General features: G+C 35.6%; 4 protein-coding genes across 10 annotated transcripts in view; 1 reads left to right on the top strand and 3 right to left on the bottom strand.

Annotated features, from left to right (window-relative positions):
• Positions 1-180: 180 nt before the first annotated feature.
• On the bottom strand, positions 181-10,323 carry LOC123872201. Its single transcript, XM_045916382.1, has 6 exons — positions 9,936-10,323; positions 5,096-5,272; positions 3,149-3,324; positions 2,209-2,311; positions 1,169-1,356; positions 181-373 (listed from the first exon to the last, which is right to left on the bottom strand). The coding sequence occupies exons 1-6, from the start codon at positions 10,065-10,067 to the stop codon at positions 271-273; spliced, it is 879 nt and encodes a 292-aa protein (XP_045772338.1). The 5' UTR covers positions 10,068-10,323; the 3' UTR covers positions 181-270.
• Positions 2,037-18,166, top strand: LOC123872197. 4 transcript variants are annotated; one of them, XM_045916376.1, is made up of 3 exons: positions 2,037-2,060; positions 16,087-16,283; positions 16,650-18,166. In XM_045916376.1, exons 2-3 carry the CDS (start codon positions 16,106-16,108, stop codon positions 18,086-18,088), a joined length of 1,617 nt encoding a protein of 538 aa, XP_045772332.1. In that variant the 5' UTR covers positions 2,037-2,060; positions 16,087-16,105; the 3' UTR covers positions 18,089-18,166. The 4 variants fall into 4 exon arrangements, with proteins under 4 accessions (XP_045772332.1, XP_045772331.1, XP_045772330.1 ...); XM_045916375.1 differs by lacking the exon at positions 2,037-2,060 and adding an exon at positions 2,331-2,741; XM_045916374.1 differs by lacking the exon at positions 2,037-2,060 and adding an exon at positions 14,212-14,400.
• On the bottom strand, positions 11,457-13,453 carry LOC123872198. 3 transcript variants are annotated; one of them, XM_045916377.1, is made up of 3 exons: positions 13,355-13,453; positions 13,040-13,262; positions 11,457-12,969 (listed from the first exon to the last, which is right to left on the bottom strand). In XM_045916377.1, the coding sequence occupies exons 2-3, from the start codon at positions 13,203-13,205 to the stop codon at positions 11,582-11,584; spliced, it is 1,554 nt and encodes a 517-aa protein (XP_045772333.1). In that variant the 5' UTR covers positions 13,206-13,262; positions 13,355-13,453; the 3' UTR covers positions 11,457-11,581. The 3 variants fall into 3 exon arrangements, with proteins under 3 accessions (XP_045772333.1, XP_045772335.1, XP_045772334.1); XM_045916379.1 differs by having other exon boundaries at positions 13,040-13,218; XM_045916378.1 differs by having other exon boundaries at positions 13,040-13,209.
• Positions 18,156-23,774, bottom strand: part of LOC123872195 (mucin-22-like) — a 47,455-nt gene continuing 41,836 nt past the window's right edge. For both annotated transcript variants that reach the window (XM_045916371.1, XM_045916370.1), the window contains exons 4-5: positions 18,846-23,729; positions 18,156-18,756 (exon numbers count right to left, since the gene is read on the bottom strand). In XM_045916371.1, the coding sequence (XP_045772327.1) occupies positions 18,484-18,756; positions 18,846-23,729 (5,157 nt within the window). In that variant the 3' untranslated portion in view covers positions 18,156-18,483. The remainder of the gene's footprint in view (positions 18,757-18,845; positions 23,730-23,774) is intronic.

Here is a 23,774-nt window from a genome sequence, read left to right as displayed (position 1 = left end):
ACACAGATCGCGGAAGAGTATTCCAAACCTTAGCCATGCGTATGAGGAATGAAGACGCAAAACGTTTTGTGCGTGTAGATGGAATGTCGACGACATAAGGATGGAAACTCGCCCGACGTCTTGCGGTTCGGTGGTAAAATGGTGAAGGGGGGACAAGACTATACAATTAAAATGCAATTATAATTCAGTTACCAGTTTAATCTTGTATGATAAAAGGCTCAATATACCTAGAGCTCCGAAAACAATGAATAATTATTATAAAATGGTAAATCATTGAGAGGATGTCGAATTTGGATTTTTAATTAAACTGCCCCTCTTCGAATCAGTAGGTAGTAGTGGTGGATTGTATTCAAAGAATTTTGCTATGAAATACCTGAAAAACAATCGCAACTTTTAGTAGGTACAGAACTAGTAACATTGCAAAATTATTACAATAACTATAATATACCTACAGTACAACCAAATTAATAATGCGCATAGAAATCTTCGTCACTGTTCGGCAACGGTCGTATGATACACATGATATTGACTCCTATTTGTTTATAACAAGGTGCAAAATGCAAGTGCATTGTTTAGGGCTCTTACGATTCAATGATTCGGAATACGACAATTAGCGAAGATCTGCATGCGCATTATTAATTTGGTTGTACTGTACTTAGGTATTGAAATAAATTCATAGCAAGTAGGTAGGTATAGTCTAAACTCTAAATAAGTGTAGGAGCGTTGACAAGGAAAGTTAAATACTTATTCGATCTCAACACAGCATACCAAAACCTATGCCACTTTGATTTTGATGGTAGAGTTTGAATCAGTCAAAGCCCAATAAACCATACAGAAATTAATCGAACCACGTCTTCAAGTATGTAGATTGTAGGTACTTGAAGACGTACTTACCTACTAAAAAAAAGAAGAAAACCTTTTACACGTCCTTGCTGTTATATGCGTTCTAAGCAATTACAATAGGTACCTACCTATCACTTGCTTTAACGGAGAACGATTTCTTGCTTGAGAGTTCTCCAAAAATATTCTCATAAATGAGTTGTCTGTTCCATATTTTTGTTTGGCGGATTATAGCTAATCTAGAACTGTTTAATTCTGAGAGGAGACTCGTTCTCAGTAGTGGGCCAGTATTGGTTGATGACGATGATGGTGATGTGTAGGTACGTACCAGACAAGAATTTCAACGGTGATTAGGAAGCAAGCTGCAATAGTCTGAGCAGCTACTACCGCCGGTTTCGCCGGGCCGCGTAACACCGCTGCTAATAACGCGTCACTTGCATCCGAGGCCGTCTCAAGAGCTGCCACAAGCAACGCCGGCGCTGCGAGCCAGCGAGCGCCGCGATGCCACCAAGATTGCTGTTGGCAAATATATTAAACTAGCTAATGCCCGCGACTTCGTCCGCATGCATTTACGTTTTACAAATCCCGTGGGCTCTCTTTGATTCCCCGGGATAAAAAGTAGCCTATGTGTTAATCTAGGGTATAATCTATCTCCATTCCAAATTTCAACCCAATCCGTCCAGTAGTTCTTGCGTGAAAGAGTAACAAGCATACACACACGCACGTACAAATTTTAGATATAATATTAGTGTGTTTGGCCTTCTATTGACCTCTTTATCTGTTAGGTACATGCGGTAGATGCCATGTAGAAACCGATCAGAGTCCTGAGTTTATTAAAATGGCTATACCCCTTCCAAGTTAGCCCGCTTCCAACTTAGACTGCATCATCACTTACCATCAGGTGAGATAGCAGACAAGGGCTAACTTGTATCAGAATAAAAAGAAAAATCAGTCAAGTGCGAGTCGGAATCGCACATGGAGGGATCCGTACCATCATACAAGAAAGAATTTTTCATTTTCATTATTTGTTATAGCGGCAATGGAAACACACATTCTGTAAAAATTTTAACTCTAACTATTACGGTTCACGAGATACAGCCCGCTGACAGACAGACGGACAGTGAAGGTTTAGTCCCGTTGGCACCCTTCAGAGACGGAACCCTAAAAAGATACCTAGCTAAACGACGACCTCCCTGGCGCAGTGCTGTGTTTGTTAACTGGTATGCTAACGTGTTTGTTAGACTCACGTGTGTATATTTACGGGTTAGAATTATTTTTATCCTATTAAACTTCTAAACTTTTTAAGTACTTAATAGTGTATCAATCCACACCATCTATAATAGTACCTATGTAATTATACCTACTTACCTTAGACATGACGGCTATGAGGAGAAGGAGAGAAGTAGCACCCGTCACAAAAGCGCTCAATTTGCTGTACCCCATCAGAAGGCGTATGGTTGGTTTCGTTAACCTGAAAATCATACACATTCGAATGGTATGACACGTAACCAAGGTGGTACAAAATATAACGCTGATAAAAACTTTGATGATAACTATTCCATAAGTGGTAGCTATTTTCCAAAAACTGTCTAAGAACTGGAGTTTTCTAGATCTCATAGCTTATTCTTAAAACGCCTATGATACACAGACAGACTGGCATACGGACTGGACGAAACTATCAGGCCGCGCCAATCTTGCATGCATTCGCTCGAACGAATTCCGTACTTACGAAAACTCATGCAAAGGGTAAATAAGTGTAAAAATGGTATAATAATAATCATCATGTAGGTGCGTTAGTAGCATTACCTATTCAGTGGTATACATTTTACCAAGGAACCCTAAAAAAGACTAGTGCAGCTAGATCTATCAACACTTTACGACGCGCATATTTGGTCTACGAGGTATGTAATTTTTCATTACATTTAATTTTATTGTATTATTGTATACAAATTATAGTGATAGCTGAGTGGTTAAGACGTCGGTCTCCTAGTCAGGATGTCCAGGGTACAATCCCGGGCACGCATCTTCTAGGCTCTAGCTTTTCAGAGTTGTGTGCGTTCTAAGCAAAAGCAAAATATCATGAGGAAACCTGGACGCCCGAGAGATCTCTATAATGTTTTTAAAGGTGTGACTTGGCCAATGTCATTTTTCAACCTGGTAACAGGCTTAATTGCCTATCTGGAGTTTAAAAAAAAAATGTGCCAGTGGACTATGGCCTACCCTTATTCATTCTGGAGGAGACTCCTGCTCGTGCTCAGTAGTGAGCCGGCGATGGGTTATTGATGATGATATAATGTAAAAATCTTACCGTCTAGCAAAGCTAACATTATTCAGCCTTTGCGTAACCTCTTCATCGTCAAGCTCTAGTTCTACGGGTTGCGAGGCGAATGCGCAAGCCGACATCGACACTCCTAACAGACCGACCAACAGTGCACGGAGTTTTACGCGAAAACCATCGGTAATCTCGACTTTTGCTGAATTTAGCTAAAAAAAAATCAGCTTGATATCCCACTCGTTTTTTTTTTTGTCGATAAAGGTTTAGGTAGTTTGTGTAGGTTTGGGAACACAGCCGAAGGAAGTTGGTTCCAGTGGTTTTTTTTAAAGAATATTAGCCATGCTAAACAAGACTAAAATTCCCCTTTTTCCTCCAATTAAGCGTAAAGCTTGTGCCAGGAGTGGGTACGACAATAGTGCAACGGGTGGGGTTTGAAACGCCGACCTTTCGGAATTCAGTCCGCTCCTCAACCGTTGAGCTATTGAGGCTTTATATTATTAAACAATTTTCAAGTGCGTGGGAAACTGCTAAAAAACTATGGATCTTAGCAAACTTACCGCATTCTCGTGTTTGAGTCGAATGTTTTCTAATAGACACTCATTGCTTTCGGTGTCCATATTGTATATTAATATTCGATAGGACAAATGGTAGGTAGATATATGTACCGAAATACAGCTAGAGAAGAATAAGAATTAGTGTTCCATGGGTGCCCTACGAATTATTGTCGGCTTAACCGTAAATATAATTACGAAACTTCACATGATATTAATTTATTATACTGTCGTTGTTGATCACGTTGGCGAGATGACATTATAGTGGTTTTTTGACAATTCAGCAAGGAGAATTTATGGTCAAAATTAAAAAAAACTTTAACGATAGTTTTCTTGTATAAGCAGTTGTCCATGGTAGTCTCATCTAAGGTCCCACCACCCTATGAGGAACTGTAAATAGGTAGGTGTGTGAAATAGGTGCATCAAAGTACCTACTATATTCCTGGAGCTACATTAATAGTTGATGGCTCACTGTGTGCACAATGCCAGTGAAAACTCTCCCTCTCGCCACTAGTTTGTCGCAGCGACGAGAGCTATAAGAAAAACATCACTCGCAAAGAAAAAGCTGAGCTGAGCGATTTCATCTTTAACTTATTAGCTCTTGCCTTTCAAAACAGTTGCGTAGCCTACTATAGTATAATTTCAAACAGTTAAAAACATTAAAAAATATTTAATTTTACGACTTGATCTAAAGATCACAAACACATAAGTATTGTCTAAACACACAAAACTCTTGAAGCCAGTTGAAAGTCATCACCACAATAGCGATCAACTTGTGCTGTAGTTGAGTCAAAGTCTTCAGATTAATGTTGGATAAGAGGAGAATGGTATTGAGTAGTCTGACACAAATCACAACCATCTGACCGGCCAAGTGTGGCAAGAAAAGGGACGGATTTTCCTGAAACATTTAAATAATACTATTAAAGAATTAATAAGACTTATTGAACACAACGGAAAAAGAAACAGATATTAATAACAAGTGTAAATTAAAAATGTATAACACCCCCGACAAGTGAAGGTTACAGTAACTAGAAAAGAGCTGATAACTTTCAAACGGCTGAACCGATTTTCTTGGATTAGGTATAGCTAAGAACACTCTCGATCAAGCCACCTTTCAAACAAAAATAAAACTAAATTAAAATCGGTTCAGTAGTTTAGGAGCTACGATGCCACAGACAGATACATAGATACACACGTCAAACTTGTAACACCCCTCTTTTTGGGTCGGGGGTTAAAAATTAGATATTCAGACGACTTCAATATAATATGTATGTAGAAACTTTAGATTTCCCGTAACTACTACAAAATATTGAGGCTTAGGTATAGCGTATTAACGAAGTTTTCCTTCATTTTCATAAGAAACCATCCCAAGATTCCAACCAGGATGAGTGCCATTTTATAATGCCTTACAAATTAATAGCATGCTTACTGTAAGGCATCCGACCAAAAGGCAAGTGTATTGAATCAAGCCCAAAGAAGTTGCAATTATCTTCAAATCATGCACGAGCATTGCGTTTCGGTTCAAGTTATTCACACTTTCGCTATCTCCCCCTGCGTTAGTTGGTATTTCACCCAAATGTTTCCTTATATGGTGTATATTGACGAACTAGAAACAAAAAGTTCTATGACTTCAAATTAGGGATGAAATTTGCAACAGTAGCGACACAGCCGCAGGAAAGTCTCGATACAGTCGATGCATTGCAGGCCCGAGTAGGTACAAATGCAAAATTGCAACTACTGACGAAATTTAACTGTATCGACTATCGATACTTCTCGTTATAGCGATTGTACCTGCTTACCTATCTACACAAAAAATTGCCCTGGGTAATGTTCCTTGTTCCTAAGTACTAGATAAGTGCTCTTTTCTTCGCCCTAGCATGTTCCTGGAGTCAACCAGGATCTTATTACTCTAGACTTCTTCTCAGACTTGGGCGCGTTTGGAACCCTCGTAGCTTTAGTTTTAAGGCTATCGTTGTCAACGATCCCCCGTCGATTTCCTACGTATGATATTATTGCTCTTATCTCTATCTGCCCTGGTTCGTGCATTCTCGGTTCCTAGATCGGTACATTTGTGATAACCAATTGAAATTGCTGTGATTGGCTGAATTTACCATGTTCTTGCTGCGACAGTGAGTTTGAGCCACTAGCGGAACAATGTTAGCCGGTCAGAAATGATTGCAATTAGTCAACCTGTTTGACGTGCGTGTTCTGTTTTCGATTACAAAAAAGAAAAAATTGTTGTTGCAATCATCAATTTTAGCAAATAGTGAAAGAGAGTCGGCCAATCAGAGGTCACAACTACCGTCACACTTTCTGTCACACTATGGCAGTAGGCATACCGAGTAATGAAAACAATTTTTAAATTCTGTCTAGGAAGTAGTAGGGTTGCCACCTGCCTCTTTTTGATTTACAGGCTACCACCATCAAAAATACGGGGTTTAGATTTGAAGAAATTTGAAAATTTGAAGTATTTAAAGAAATAGGCGGTGGTTCTCTCTGAAATGCATGGAAAGCCTATTTAGATATTTTAGTTTATTTGTAAGTTTTGTATTTTTTCTCCGTATGTTGCCGTGTCTTGATTGGTGAACTGTGTTTGCAATGTGGTTTTAAATAAAAGATTTATTTATTTAAATAGCTTTTAAAAACTCTTAAGTTTTGTAAAGCAAAATGTTATACATTTCATGCATACAATCTTTTCATTTTAACTTAAAATTACATTCAATTTGTAATTCCACCTTCACAGTATCAATACTATGGCCGTAGCCAGGAATCGATTGCGGGAGAGGTTTTATCAGGGCCGGAACTGAATCCTGTCATGAGGAAAAAAACATTCGCTCAACTTTATGGGCTAATTACCTGGTTAGTGGAATTTCGCCTTTCAATTTGTCAGTGAGATAAAATACAACAATAAAAAAGCGCGAGCGCAGTGAGCGTAAGTGTTTTTGGTTCAATACAGAAAAAATTAAAGTGAAAGGGAAACGAGTTTAGCCATAGCAAGATTATATTTTTAAAGCTTCCTATCCATACTAATATTACGAATACGACAGTATATCTATTTGCCTATCTACCCTTTCACGGCCCATCTTCTTTACCAAAATTTTGGTACTTACTATTCAGAGGTAACTTGCATCCCAGACATTTTTTTTTAGGCGGCTTTTTAGCCCGGAAAATCCCCCACGGAATTTTTTAAAATCTAAATTCATGCAAACGAAATTGCGGAGTTTACACCAAGTAATACAAATTCAAAGCGCGAGTGAAGTGAGCGCGAAATGTTTGATATATTTCCAAAAAAAATTGGTAAGCAAATGCAAGAAATAGTGTAAGTATTATTTTAGGCTTAGGTTTTTGACGGATTCCCAGGCGCAGTCGCCATTTCTAAATTTCTGGTCTGATGGGAGGCTTCGGTCATGGCTAGTTATATGGTTACTATGGCCCTAACGGCCAAGAAATTAGACTGCATCATCACTTACCACTAGAAAAGATTAAAGTCACGGGCTAACTTGTATAAAAAAAGGCTTACATCCTCAAACCAAGCCCCGCTGCCTTGGCTACGACCATGATCAATATCGAGTGGGTTTCGGCTACGCATTGCCGCAAAAGGAAAATATTCTTTCTACTGGACATAACGTCAGTGTTTGATTTCGCCAGCCAGGTTTCTGTATCCCGAAATACGGGGTAACCAGTAAAATACGGGGCCTCTGGCAACCCTATTCGGAAAACACTGTCACATTCAAGTTAATGTCAAATATTTTGTTTTCAATTACAGAAAGCTGCATCAATCATTATTACAATATTTTCTTTGTTGTGATTGGCTGAATTTTTGAGTTTGAGCCAATAAACAGACTGTTTGCCAATTAAACGTCATAACAATATAAATGCCAGAAAGTTTAACCAAATAAAACAAACTTAATGAGAACCTAGTGAGAATGCAAACGGCACACAATTTATAATACATATTATGTTAGTCGTATATAATAGATATTATAGTAGTCGTTCACTTTGGTAATAGTCAGATTGTCATCAGTAAAATTGATATTGGTTGATGTATCGTAAATTATTGTTTCGGTGACAAATATTTTTATTATCTATTTATCTTTGAACAGAATGGAATAGAATGAAATGGAATGGAATACAATGATAAATTTTTATTCCTGTAAACTTTTAGGTAAACTTCAAAGTGTTTTTGGATGGTCAGACAAATTTACCACTGGTTCGGAATGCCGTTCCTACGTTTTCTAGGGTTTCGTACCTCAAAATGAAAAACGGAACTCTTATAGGATCACTTTGTTGTCTATCTGTCTGTCTGTCGTGTGTGTCAAGAAAACCTCTAGGGTACCCGTTGACTCAAAACCATGAAATTTGGCAGGTAACCTAACTGCGTAATTTTGGGTAGTTTTTTTAATCGATAAAGAAAGTTTGCGACATTGTTCAATAAAAAATTTGGATTCCAACTCCTCAATCCTGATGTTGCAGGGGACCTGACTACTAAAGCTAATGGGATTTAAAAAGTGTCGATTATTAATTGATATTGAAGGTATAGGATGCTGTAAGAAATTGCATTCCTAAATCCTGGTGATCCCTCGGGATTTGAAAAGGATCATCCGTTTAAATATTCTTACGTGATACAGAAACAAGTTGCATCCCGGGGACGGGCTATTACGGAGAGGCAACTTTTGTTCTGGGAAATGAAAGGATCGGGATTTTTAAAAACCTAAATCCACGCGAGCGAAGCTGTGGGCATTAGCTAGTTGTAAATATATTTAAAAGCTACTATAAGATAATAGATAAGGTACTTATTTCCTTATATTTTTATTGTATGGCAGCGCGCGGTTTTAAATTATAAATTGCACGTCCTGTCCTTTTCTGTAATACATTTTTTTTTCAATATCTACCGCTTTATCTCATAGCAAGAGTCCGTAAGACATAATACAGTGAAAATAGGCAAAATATACAATTTTTGCAGTTTCCACGTCAGTACCTGTCGAATTTTTCTAACAGTGTAAGCAGCAGAGCTGAGTTTACCATCAAGTGTTGATATGTGGGTGTTCCATAGAAGCTTTGCATCTAACATTATACCGAGAAACACGGGGTTCTCCTTTATTTTCAACATATGATTATTTATCAATGAACTTATGTCATTTAAGGTCCTGGTATTGGGCAGTGTGAATTCAACACACTTAGATTTCTTTGCATTTGGAAGTAAATTGTTAGCAATAAATCAGAGAGTGACCTGTGATATGGCATTACATATAGTATACATTGTCAAAAATTATAATATTAAAGCTGTGCGTATTGCGTGAGGAATAGGTTGCAAGAGAGTTGCAACTTGCAGGGTTTGATGCATGCGCTATTGCCAGCAAACATGAGACATATTTTTATCTACAGGCAACGTCTGAGTAGGTAACGCATACGTCTAACGCAAGTTGAAATGTACCAGTGTATTTAGTTAGACCTATCGACAAGTTTAGAGTTGGGTGCAGTCTAAATGTGGCCCGTGTGTTTAGACTGTCAGTTTCTGTCAGTTTCACGTGTCGTCCCCCGCACTTCACCACCCCGCTTGCACAAATCGAGACAGCACGAAATTTTCAAGATTTCTGGGTGTAATTTCTGGTTTTCGTAGTTCCCACATAATTATAACAATATAAAATATATAACGATAATTTTTTTACTACATAATATTCATTAAATTTTCTAGGTCTGTGGTTTTTCCAAATTTCATTAAATTGCTCCATTGTCTAGAAAAACGAGCACAAAGTTGGGCCTTTTTTTAAAGAAAAATACAAATCTTTGAGCCCCTGTAATTTTAAAACTACATATTATTAGAAAAATCTAAAACACCACAGACACAGATATTAGTTTCTAGACTATGTCTGCAAAATTTCATGGACTTTGGTTGCTTAATATTCAAATGAAATGGGAACTACGATTGTATGGAGTAAGTGACGGAGAGAGTCCTGTTAAGTTACGTTATTAATTATCACCACTATATCGTACAAATTTAACAATTTCGACCATCAAAAGGAAAACAATTGTACCTACTTTGAATAAATGATTTTGACTTTGACTTCGACTTAGACCAATTAGTAGTGATTCCCACAAGCCTTGTACCTACTCGTATGGCTTACGTGCAATAGTTCCCTGCGATTACTTCGATATCGTCTAGTTTGTCCACATATTAATGTCACGTGACAATTTACAGGATAATTACTGCTGAATAGAGAAACTATAGGTAGCTTTAAAATATAAGATATCAATTAAATAAAACTTACCAAACCAAGAGTACTATAGACATAGGTGTATGGTATACTAATAGAAAATGTTGGACTTTTGCAAAACAACTTTGTGCTTGTAAAATGCGGTTTTAGAACCTGGCCTAAAATAATACTGAACGGTAATTTCATTTTGAACTTTGTGGTAATTACTAAAATACTTTGTGATCATTTTTGTGATTCGCAATCATGTTGAAAGTTAATTTTGTCGTTGGAAGCAAACCAAATATTTATTTACTTCAATAAATTATGTTATTTGAGGTACATAGTTATATAAAATAATAAATTATAGATAACCAAGCGCACAATCAAATAACTTTATAGAAATAACCGCAAAAACATGAATGAATGACGCAAAAATTGTGATTTTGACTATAGATTTTGATGATTGATAAATAGTTGATTGATCAATGATTGACGTTGACTTTATTCCACAGACAATAGAACAATTAGATATTTTTTACCTATATTAAAGTTGCCTTCAAACTACGGAAATATAATATAACTAGCTGATGCCCGCAGCTTCACCCGCGTGGATTGGTCAGATCCCCTGCAGCATCAGGATTGAGGAGTTCGACTCCAATTTTTTTATGAAACAATGTCGCAAAGTTCCTCTATCGATTAAAAAAGAAATGACGCAAATCGGTTCAGAAATCTCGGAGATTTCGGTGTACATAGGTAGAAAAACACAACTCCCTTTTTCAAAGTCGGTTAAAAAAGTAGCCTATTTTACGCCCTGGTCAATCCTCTACTTGCCTGTGAAAGTCCCGTCAAAATCGGTTCAGCCGTTCCAAAGATTAGCCTTTTCAAACAGACAGACAGACAGACAGACAGACAGACAGAAAGACAGACAGACAGACAGACAAAAATTTTAAAAACGTGTGATTCAGATATGGTATCGTTCAAATAACCATATGAGCTTAATATGAGGTAGTTATTTCGAAATTACAGACAGACACTCCAATTTTATTTATTAGTATAGATATATAAATATCGCTAGTTTGAAGGCAACTTAAATCCTTGAAAACGGATTCTACTGACTATGTAAGTATGTGGGAATGAGCTAACCATAAGGGGTAATAAGAATTATTACTTCCTAGAGGCTTCCTACATCCATGTTAGCTCCATGCATAGAGGCTCCATGCAAGTAACTTAAACCATTAACAGTGACACCTATTTTCTACGTCTATGACTTCAAATATATTCGCAGTTCCCTCGAATCAAGGAGTAGGAGTACTTATTCTCTGCATTTATTTGTGGGCAACAAGTATCCCTTGGTCGGACGTAATAAACGTTTCATACAAGTCCTTTCTAAAACTACGGAAAGGTTTTTAAAAAAAATCAAACGGGATCCTTAAAAATTTTAATCTTCAGGCTATTTCTACGTGGATTAAAGATTTTATGGAATTTCTGAAATAGGTATCGAGAATCAGTTAGTAGCATGGAACAACGATGATTCATAGTTAGCTTAGCTTGTGCATGATTAGCGTAACCTGTTAGTAAGCATAGTAAGTCATAAAATAATGTGTTAATTCAATTCTTTATTTCTCAAACATCGCACAACATGAAACAATTTGGAAATTAAAAACTAATAAAATATTAAAATAATACGTAATTTATAAATAAACATCAACTAGGAAACAGTGTTATACAACATTGTAAATTACTCGAATGTTTTCACAATAAATATCATTCCTCAAAAATCCTGAACACTGGCTTAGAAGAGTGTCTTTGATTGCAAATTGAGGACTAACTCTGTGACAACCAGAAGATAACAAGTGAGATAAAAATGGATGATGTCTGGAGGAAGCTGCCACAAAATGCCCTTCTGGGGTTAAAGATACATATTTTGATTTGCTTTGCCCTTGTTTTGTTGCATGTCTTGAAGAAAAAAGATTTGGTGGAGCAAGAGTTTTAAGTAAGGAGTACGATGGACCAACTTCATCCGAAAATCCAAATATATCGTAAAATAAAACTTGAGGCATATCAACATTAAAATTTGAAATGTTTGGTACATTGAAAATATCATAAATATAAGGCGGTTTTATTTCGTCAAGAGCATACCAGTTATAAGTAGTACTGTTTTTCTTAGATATATTCATTTTATGGAGGTTTGGTATTCTTTCTGTTAGGACAGTCTCATTAAAATTTTCGTTAACTGTATGATTTTTCATTTCAATGTTTAATGAAATATCCGTAGTATTAACTGCAATGTCACGTTTACTTCTATGGGTTCTTACGATAGGAGTATTGTTTATAACGTTTATATCCGTGCTATCTGCTCCAAAAAATGAACTGGTTTCGTTTAAGATTTGATTGATTATATTGAAAAACGTTGAAAATAATTCACTTTCCTCTTGATTATCCAAAGAGTTAAAAGTGTCGGCATATTTTTCTGATTTGATACCGTCATTGTGTTGTTGAAGGATTGTATCAACTCTACGATCAATAGCTCTATTTTGGTTGAATTGATCGTTGAAGGTTATAAGATCGAATCCAATTCCACCATTTTGCCAGATTGCATATACCCTAGCATAAAATGATAGGTAGTTTGGAGGAATGATTCTCCACTTGTATCTCAAAGGAGTCATTGCCATATACTGGCTGAGATACATTACACTTATATTAACATTTTGATATCTTCTTTGAAATTCTTTTATTTCTTTTTTATAATTTTGTCCAAAAATAGAATTGAAAGGAGCAGCTATTTGTGGAACTAATCTTTTTAAGAATCTTAAGTGTCTAGAACCTTGAATGGAGTTCTGCCAGGAATCGTCAATTAGAAAATATACGTTAAAATGTAGCAATGGGTATTGTTTTGCCATGAATGAAATGTACTCGGAATAGAGCGAGAATGGTACGTAAGCATCTCGAGAAACAATGTGATGGTAGAAAACGTCGCTAGCGGGCTTGGAGTCATTACATCGGACGATCACAACTGGTTGTCTTCTATAAGCACTCATGCCTAGAGCATAAAATACGAGAAAGGAAATTAGTAGCAAAATGGTCGTCATCCAGCAAGCGGATACAAATTCTGTAACAAAAACTTCTTTTTAATATTGTTCACACATATTACTAGGTTTAGCTACTCCTTCATTGCTTACCAGGCCAACGGCTGCACCAGGATTGCTTGGGGGTACAAGTGACGTGCCATCCAGTTGACGCTATTTTTGAAGGGAGTTGAGTCCTCATTACATTATCCCCACCTCCAGACTCTACTTTCAGTAGCGGATATTGTTCATCGCGTTGTACTTGCGGAGCATGCTCCATCGTCCTAATAGGGCTTCAATTATTATTTGTCTAAATAGGTAGGTACTTGGTAGGTACCTATATTAAACGAAAATAAAAAATGTAAGATAGTTATGCTACAATATTAATGTTCTCGCACACATTCATCGAAATTGTATTTATTAATTTACCTTTTCGTCCGTTACGTTGTTTCTATCTTAAAACAAAACTTTATTTTATTGATAATAATGAAATGAGCTTTTTATTGGATTAGTGACATTAAATTTTGAAATTCTATTTTTGAATTATGTCATTATTTACTACTTAGGTATGCGAAAATATTAATTTTTATTATAAAATCTTTTTGGTTTTATATTTTGTAGTAATTAAACCTTTATTATAATACTCTACTAATGACTCGCTCTGGTTTCGCACGGGTAACTCATTACAATTTTCATAGGGATCTGTATTTTTTTTGAAAATAAAATATATTATAGCCTGTGTCACATAGAAATAATGTAGCTTTCTACTGGTGAAAGAATTTCAAAACTCGGTTCAGTAGTTCCTCACATTACTCTCTACAAACTAGCTTACAAAGTTTACCATTATTATATTAGTATAGAGTATAGATTATCTCCACGAAGTAGAAGAATCGTCAGAAAGGACCGCTTGTTGGTATAATGCATTTTTTTTTTCGATTCCGTCAGATTATGCGTCCACTGTTGAACATAGGCCTTTCCAAGAGCGCGCCTCCAATGCATTGGTTTACTTTATTTACTTTACTTAGTGTGTACGTCCACGCTGTAACTACTTCAAATTACTTTAAATTTTGATAGTCTCTGCTACTTTTCAGTACCAATCTACTACTATTTATTTAGTACTATTATCGAGGGATGCCAAAAATTAAGATAAGCAAGTCATCCCAATTTTCATTGTTGATTAGAGTGTAAGTTAAATACAGGTTGAATAGAGCGACTGATGCAAATAATAATACGAGAAAGTATGTGTTTTTAAAGAATTTATAATAATGACGTTACAGTTAGTACGTGAGACCAGCGCATGTTGAATCAACAAAATTAGAGCGGAACCTATAAACGTAAAAACGTGCCAACCGCACAAATTAAAGTTAAACTTGATCTAAGAGCATTGATTACAATGTGATGGAAAAGAGTGTTAATTGTTGCAGTAAATGTTAAAGTATTATTTCGATCAAATTGTCACAAGCAGAAAAATCTGGGTATGTATGTACTATATTCTCTAGAATTTATATTCAAGTATCAATATAATTATTAAGAGTCAAAATTCATGGTGCAATTCGTATGACTAATATTGATGAATCTAATAGTTCACTAGTTATAGAGTTTTATAACAACGTGGGTAATGTTTGATTTTCCGGGATAAAAATTATCTAATCTATTTCCGTCTCATGGATGCAAGCTAGGTATCAAATTTCGTCAAAATCGGTTAAACGGATGAGCCGTGATAGGTAAAACACACTTCGCATTTAAAATATTACTATTTATTACTTATTATGGATTAATCTGTTTCTTTTCTTGTATTAAATCCAATCATGATCTTCTTATTTCATTTCAGATACAATATAGGAAATATATTTTTTTTAGCAAGAAACAGTTAGTTCTATCCAATATTCTATCCAATATTTTTTTTTTATTTTATAATATTAACTCATTGCAAGGACTTTTTCCCTAAAACATAGATTTGATAGAGTCAATGCTCTATAATTACTATTTTGTGTTTGATGCTCGTTTGATGTATTTTGTGTCATATTATAATAAATAATAAATTTTTGTGACATATTCACCTGACTTGAGTTTTTAGGTAATTATAAATTTTAATTTATCTTTTCTCTAGTGTTAAAAAGATCAAAAGTATTTAAAGAAGTGTAGTGCTTATTCGTAGACACTAAGAGAACAGTTTCATACTAAGCTTTCTTTTCATTTATTTGTGCGGCTATAACACAAAGCCTGCTTTTTAATACACCTAATTTTTAGCAGTTACTACTTAGTACTTATACGAACTATTAGCTTGTGGCCAGCATGCGTTGTAATGCGACTTTTATTATTATTTAGTAAGTATATCAGAAAGTCCTTATCCGTGCCTGATCCAAACTTCTCGCAACTCCTGAATACACCTGTAACTTCAAATTTTCAACTCAATCCTTTGAATGATGCGTTTTATAGGCAACGAAAGATCGAACAGCCACACATTAAATTGTATAATACATACTGTTATGTATGGATTGCACGGAACCCCGTCCGATTGAGACCGTAGTTTTCATGTTCGATAGCAAAATAAAGTCAGACTTTAAGTACTTACTTAACATCAATACTGTCGACCAATTTCAATGGTACAATAAAGCTGAGCTTAGGTAGTTATGAAAAAGATTTGATTCCCCTCTCCTCCGTCGTTTGCACTGGCACTTGAGCTTCCATCACAGCCTGGCCGGTTCTTATGCTAACCTGCATCTAACCATGCACAGACTCGTACAGTGAAATACTGATACAAATGAATTAAACAGACACTGAGTTTCATCAAAGTCGCTTAAGTTTTTCGGCCTTAAATTCGGGTGAAGCTGTAAATGGCGAAAGCCGATTTACATTTTGATCCGAATTTCACACGAGCGATTTTTTTTTTTTTAAAGAATGTTAGCCATGCTAATCATGACTATTACTCCCCCTTCCCCTCCAATTATGCGTAAAACTTGTGCCAGGAGTGAGTACGACAATAGTACAACGGGTGGGGTTGGAACCGTCGACCTATCGGAATTCAGTCCGCTCTTCAACCGTTGAGCTATTGAGGCTCTGAAAATATGGCACAAGCTTGTTTATAAGCTAGTGTATATATATATCTGTAGTCAGTAGTAACAATTTTTGACCTTCATAACCGACTCCACACTTTTCAGATTGACCTGATGGCCAGTAATGACTGAATACCATCAAGAAATAGAACAACACCCACTGCTATGCGATGCGTGCTCTGACGAAGAGTTATATAAAGACACCAGTCCAAAGTTCCACAGGCGGTTTCGCTATTCAGTTACAACAGGGCGAGCTAGGACGCATGCTATAGGAGCTGCTGCTATTATTACTAAGTGGCCAGGTAACATGGAAATAGTATTTTTCATTTAAAAAAACCGACCAAGTGCGAGTCAGACTCTTGCACCGAGGGTACTCGGGTATCTTTCCGACATTTTGCACGATAAATCAAAAGCTATTATGCTTAAAAATAAATAAAAACCTGTTTCAGAATCTGCAAGTAAAGCCCTTTCATATGATACCCCACTTGGTATAGTTATCTTACTTTGAAAATTAAAACACATTTTAATTGTTTTTCTGTGATGTAACCAAAAATTCATGGTTTTCAGATTTATTCCTTTACTTATGCTATAAGACGTAGCCTACCTGCCAAAGTCGAAGTGATCAGCTAGTTGAAAAATATTCTCTAAATACTTGTTTTTTTTTTCAGATGACATATCATCTCTACTAAGATATTGGTGGATTTTTCTCGGAATGCTTACTTTCATGGTATTTTTAATTTATAATAGCTTTTTAGCTATTGCCGTGCTTCCAAAGCCTTATAGCCCGTTAAAAATTAATAGTTCAAGCAACACGACGGAAAATAAATCGAATGAAAATCCCAGTACACTAAATATATACATGCACGTATTTGTTGCAAATTATGAAGAATTCAACAGTAATGATTATATTCCATACATTCAGACAATTGCAAAGAAATATATCAATTTCAAATATGTATTTTTTATTGTTGTAAATGATTCAACTGAAGATACCTCTAGTGATAATATAAGTGATCAGCAGATAAATGAGTTGGCTTTAAATTCGTTGTGGACTGATAATGAAATAATTAGTGAAAAAAAGCTATACGAGAATCTGATTATAAAGCATATTTCGCTTACTGAATACATGGATTCTTCCCCATTAAGGAAATATTGGAGGCTTCTGCCTTATCAATTTATTGGATTCTTCGCTCGATGTATAGCTGTTTGGGATAAAGGAGGTGTAGCGATTAACCCTTTAATATTAACTCCAAAATCACCAAATTCAATTTACTTAGAAAAACTACACAGTATCTTGGAAAATTTTCAATCAAAACATAAATTTATATCTGATAAGAAAAGGAAGATGTCAAAAAAATCTAAAAAGAAATTGAATAATATTCGTGACATTATAATTGACTTAGAAAATGACGAGAATGCGAATGAAGATATTTTTACAGATAGTCTTGCCGTAGCAGAGAATATTCCAACTGCCACAGCAACTTCTTTCAAAACAAAAAGAAATGCAAACTCTATTTCATTTGATCAGCATAATCCCCAGCAGTTGACAGAAAAACAAAAGGATGAAGTTTGGCATGAAAACAATTCTGACAAAGAGAGTATAAAAAAATCTGGTAAATCTATCATACCAATCACAGCAATAAATGACACTAAGTCTGGTGGTGTAGCAGCGGCACAAAAAACCCTTCCAAAATTTTTTGAATTTCTCTTTCAGTTGAATTCCAAGAACTTAACATCAACTTCACAAAACTTGAAAAATTTCACAAGAGATTTCAAGTTGTCTGACAATCCTCACTTAAACGATTCTTTGAAAAACGTTATTAGATCAAATATTGATCCAGCAGGTAACGAGTCAAGTGTCAAAATAAAAACTAAATCCACTAATAAAACTTTTAGTGGAAATGAAAGTACGAAACTGATTATTGATTCAAAAGGCAACTTAATTGTTACGGAAATTGCTTGTCATGCATTTATTGGAACAGTACTAGGCAATATTTTACATTCTACTGATTACGAATCTTTAACAGATTTTATTACCAATGAATTGTCTTTATTTTGTAAAGGAAATATATCCACTTGCAACAATGTTGAAGTTATTTTAGTGTAAGTTTGTTAAATATTTATTAATTTAGTATTATTAACATTAACATTATTGTAGTTTAATAAAATAAAAATTTATAATAAATTATTTATTTTGAATCTTTTTCTAATCAGTCGTGATCAAAATAATGTCCGTAATATATTTAGTACAATATTTCGTTCACAAATGACAGGTAATATTATTCGTTTCCTTAGGATTATGGCAGCACTTTTACACTGAGTAAAATCCATCATATTTTTATAATAGACAGCGGACTAGAATAATTACTAAATCAACACTGAGTTTAAAGTTCGTAGGCTACATTGCTTCTTAATTTCAAACAAATCTATTATCTACAAGTTATCATAACTTAACACTTTTTATTGCACATAAAACGTACAAACTGTTCTTTAGCAATAATTTTAAGGTGATATGTTAGAAGTTTCCAATGGTATGTCATATCTTCTTTTCCACGGATAAGATGAACGTTTGCAATCTCTTACTTTTCTTATTGGCTCGCATCTTCTGCTAATATTCCAATACACGTAACCATCTGGACATCTATAAACAAAACCTTGCAATGTTCCAGATTTTGTTAATTCACATTTAAGTAAAGACGATGAACACTCCGTGTCTTTTTCAAAAGGAAAGTGCCCAGAACTTGGACACGCCATACTTTTCTTGGTGACAACAAACTGAAACAATAAAGAAAACATAATTAAGACATTGCAACTAAGTTACAAACTATACCACAGCTATAAACAATGGAAATGATAAAAATTACCGGGTCATTTTGGGAAGCACCTAGTTGTTTTACAGTGTGTTTTTGTGATATTTGTCCATTACACTTTTTACTGCTGTTGTTTTCTGCCACACATTTAACTTTACTTTCATCATATATAGTATTGTTTGGACAATGGAATACCGCTATTTTTAGCTCATGATTGGCATTATCTTCAGTGCATTGATAGAATAAATTGCAATACTTAGGATGTCTTTTGAATGATGTAGGGCAGACATATAAAGATTGATCATCAGCGGTGTCGGGACATTCTTTTTTAGTTGAAGTTTCTGTAGTTGATGATTCCGGGTTATTTTCCGTTGTTGATGTTGTTGACTCCTCTGTTGTTGACTCTTTGGTTGTTGATGACTGTGTTGTTGACTCTTCAGTTGTTGATGACTGTGTTGTGGAAGATTGTGTTGTTGATTCATCGGTTGTTGATGACTGCGTATTAGAAGTTTGTGTTGTTGATTCATCAGTTGTTGATGACTGCGTTGTTGAAGCTTGTGTTGTTGACTCGTCAGTTGTAGATGACTGCGTTGTGGAAGTTTGTGTTGTTGATTCATCAGTTGTTGATGACTGAGTTGTGGAAGTTTGTGTCGTGGATTCATCAGTTGTTGATGACTGAGTTGTGGAAGTTTGTGTCGTGGATTCATCAGTTGTTGATGACTGTGTTGTGGAAGTTTGTGTTGTTGATTCATCAGTTGTTGATGACTGCGTTGTGGAAGTCTGTGTTGTTGATTCATCAGTTGTCGATGATTGCATCGTGGAAGTCTGTGTTGTTGATTCATCAGTTGTCGATGACTGTGTTGTTGTTGACTGCGTTGTTGATAATTGAGTTGTTGGTTTTTCCGTTGGTGATGTCTGTGTAGTTTGAGTTGATGAGTATTCACTGGTTGTTGTAGATTTTGTTGTAGTTTTAGTAGGTTTAGATGAAGTAGTTGTTGATTCAGTTTGGTTGGTAGTAGTTGTTATTTGTTCTGTAGTTGTAGATGTTACTGCTGTGCTCTCGTTTTGTTGTTGTGTAGTATTGCAATTGCGAGGTGGATATACGGAATCTTCGTGGTTACAGGTTTCAAGAGCTGGATCCCATATTGTGCCATCAGCACATTCAAAGTGATATACTGAAAACTTTTTGCCATTATTTTCCCAATCAACACATCTGTAAAACTTTTTGCAGTTACTTTGATCAGCATAAAATCCAGCTTTAGAACAAGTGAAGTTTTTACTATTAGGATTTTCAGTTGTACTGTTGCTACAGTTTGAGTTTGTATCATTTTTATTAGTAGCTACATCACTCGTCGAAGGCTTAACAGTAGTAGTAGATGGAGGAGTCTCATTACTATCTGTTGTTGTCTGTTGTGGTCTCTTTGTTGTCGAACTTGTACTTGTACTTGTACTTATGGGCGAAGTGCTTTCAGTTTCAGACTTGCATGAGGGTGTTTTAACATCACTTGGATGATTGCAGGTGATAATGTCTTGATCCCAAATGGTACCATCTCCACAAGTAAAATCATACTTTGTATACTTTCCGTCATTTTCATAAACACATCTATAAAACTTCTTACAGTCATTGGTATCGCCGAAATAACCTTCATCATTGCAAGTGTTTTGTCCTGCAGGTTTTGTATTTTTAGTTGTAGATGCAGAAGTTGTAGATGCAGAAGTTGTAGACGCAAAAGTTGTAGATGATGAAGTTGTAGATGACAAAGTTGTAGGTGATGAAGTTGTAGATACTGCCGTGGTAGATGTTGATGTAGTACTTTTTGAAGTTTCTGATTCCATTACTTGTTCATCATGTACTGGTTTTGTTTCTGTAGTATTCATTGGATGTTGATTTGAATGACATGCCTCAACTTTAGACATGTAATTGCACGACTGAATTTTAACATCCCAAGCTGTACCTTCTGCACAAGAGAACTCATACTTAGTATATCCATCTTTATCTTCGTAAACACAACGATAAAATTTCTTACAATCATTAGGGTTTGCGAAATATCCTTCTGATCTACATCCCTTATCTTCATGAGTAGGTAAAGGAGTCATTGCTGTCGTTGTGGATGTAGTCGATGAAGAATAAGTAACAGAAACAGACACTGTAGATTCTGTTACTGGGCTTGTAAGTGGTAATGAATGAGTCGTAGTTTCTACAAATTCATTATGAGAATCACCTCCACATTTTTCTACGGCCCATTTATGATTGCATGCTTCAATTTTAGTATCCCAAACTGTTCCTTCACCACACATAAACTCATGTTTGACAAAGCCTCCATCACCATTGTCCACACACCTATAGAATTTCTGACAATCACTATTGTCACCTATAAATCCACTTGATTTACATTCGTTTCTAGTATTCGCAGCAGTTGTTAACGTGGCTGTAGAACTCGATAAAGTTGTTGTTTCCACGAAGTTATACGAATCATTATGTCTATCTATATAATTATTCGTTACATATCCATTACTTGACTCTACGATATTTAAATTAGTAGTAGAACTTGTTAGAGGAGGTTTTGCAGAAGTAGTACTACCTCCACAACGTTTTACTGCCCACGCATGGTTGCAAGCTTCTATTTCTGGATCCCAAACAGTCCCTTCTCCACATGAAAATTCATACTGAATGAAACCACCGTTTCCGTTATCTACACATCTGTAGAACTTGTTACAATTGTTAATATCTCCAATAAATCCAGCCATCTGACAAATATTTGTTTGTCCAAGAGTTTGCTTGATTGTCGTTGTTTCTAAATTAACAATAGGTATCTTTGTTGATTCATTTGGTTGTTGACCATAACCAGAATCATAGTCGCCAATTTCTTTTTGTGATGTAGTAGTTTGTATAGATGAAATAGTTGTAGTAACTCCCAAATCATGAATATTTGTAGATGAATGTGTATTATCTATAGGGCTAGATGTAACTTCATGATTTAAAGGAATACTGCTTCCACAGTGCTTCACTGCCCAGGCATGATTGCAAGCTTCAATTTCAGGATCCCAAACAGTGCCTTCCCCACAAGAAAATTCATATTTAATGAAACCCCTTTGCCCATTACTAACACATCTGTAAAACTTCTTACAATCATTTGTATCGCCTCTAAATCCTGTAGACTCGCATTCATTTTTTTGATTCATCATTGGTGCTAACGTCGTTTCATGCTTTATTTCAGAGTTCGGTGATGCCGTATCTAGTTGAGGTCCATAAACGTCACTGTAGTCATTATTATCTTGTAATTTTTCTGGTGTTGTAGACTGGATCAAAAATGGTGTAGTTTGTGTTTTAGCGGTATTTTCACTAGTATGCATTGTACTATTTGACGAAGGTGAGTTGCAAGAATGAACAGCCCAAGCGTGATTACATGCTTTAATGTTTTGATCCCATAGAGTCCCATCGCCACACTCATATTCATATTTGGTAAATGTACCTCTTCCATTATCTACGCATCTATAAAATTTCTTACAATCATTTTTATCTCCAAGAAAACCCGGTACTGTGCATTCTTTACCTATTTGGTTTGAAGCTGCAGTTGTTGATATTAAAGATACAGGTGTGCTAACTGTTATAGTGCTTGGAGATTCATATTCTTGGTTTGAATGATTAATATAACCATTGTCAACGTTTTCACTTAAAACAGTCGCAGTTGTACTTGTTTTTGATATGAGACTATCAGCTGTTACTAAACTATCACCTGCTGATGCACCACCACATTCTTTTACAGCCCAAGCATAATTACATGCTTCTAATTTCTTGTCCCAAACTGTACCCTGACTACATGTAAACTCGTATTTTGTAAAGCTTCCTTTACCATTTTCGACACATCTATAAAACTTTTTACAATCAATATAATCACCAATAAAACCACTCTGCGTACAAATAAAATTTTGTCTAATTCCACTATGTTGTGTGACACTATTTTCTGCTAATTTATCTGTAGAATATGTAGATTGTGCAGTAATCTTTTGACCAAAATTGATGTAATTATTTATATCATGCATTTGAACATTTGTTTCTGTTTCTATATCTTTGTCATCGCTTGGCATTGTTGGGTTATTACCCATAGGAGATTCGTAACTTGTGTGATTTTTGTCTTTATTATATTCATCTTCATTCTTTAATCCATTTCCGTAACTGGCCGGAGGTTCCTTTCGTATACTTTCTTGATTCTGAGCTTCAGGAATTTTATTTCCATAACTTACACTCGTCTGTTCTGATGCCACATTATTTGTCAAATGCGAGATTTGTGTATAACTTTCGTCGTGTATGCCACCACGGCCACAACGTCTGCTTCGAACGGCCCAAGGGTAGTTACAGCTTTGCATGTGGTCGTCCCAAACTGTGGGTTCACTACATAGAAACTCATAACGTATAAATCCTCCACGTAAATTGCTGACACACCGATAGAATTTTTTACAGTTTTCACCATCTCCCATAAATCCATCAGATGTACAGGGCTGGTTTTTTTCTAAAATAGGTAATGTAGTCGATGTAGTAATTTTCGGTTGAGTCGAATTTTTTGTCCAAGGGTAAATTATTAGGTTATGATTGTTATCTTGAACTTTTTGTGGCGTCGATTCCATGTCGTAAGGAGGTGGGGAAGTTGTTATAGGATATATGTACCCATTTTCTGTTGATGGTATGTATACACCTGAATTATTTAGTCTAGGAACTTTATAAGTAGTATATCCTATAATATTATTTGCAGCGCTCGTATACACAGGTACGATTGTACTTATAGGTGATGGCAGTTCATGCTGGTCTATGTCATTTTCATTTTCATTGTCTTCTTCATCGTGCGATTTTATACCGCGACACTCAGATCGCTTCGTATTGCTAGGGTGGTTGCACACTTCCGTATCAGGATCATAAACAGTGCCCGGCCCACATTGAAACTGAAATTATAAATATCAATCGTTGATACATATTTCAAATTATTC

This window comes from Maniola jurtina, chromosome 14 (genome assembly GCF_905333055.1).
Source record: "Maniola jurtina chromosome 14, ilManJurt1.1, whole genome shotgun sequence".
Lineage (NCBI taxonomy): Eukaryota > Metazoa > Arthropoda > Insecta > Lepidoptera > Nymphalidae > Maniola > Maniola jurtina.
This window is presented reverse-complemented; position numbering and strand designations above follow the sequence as displayed.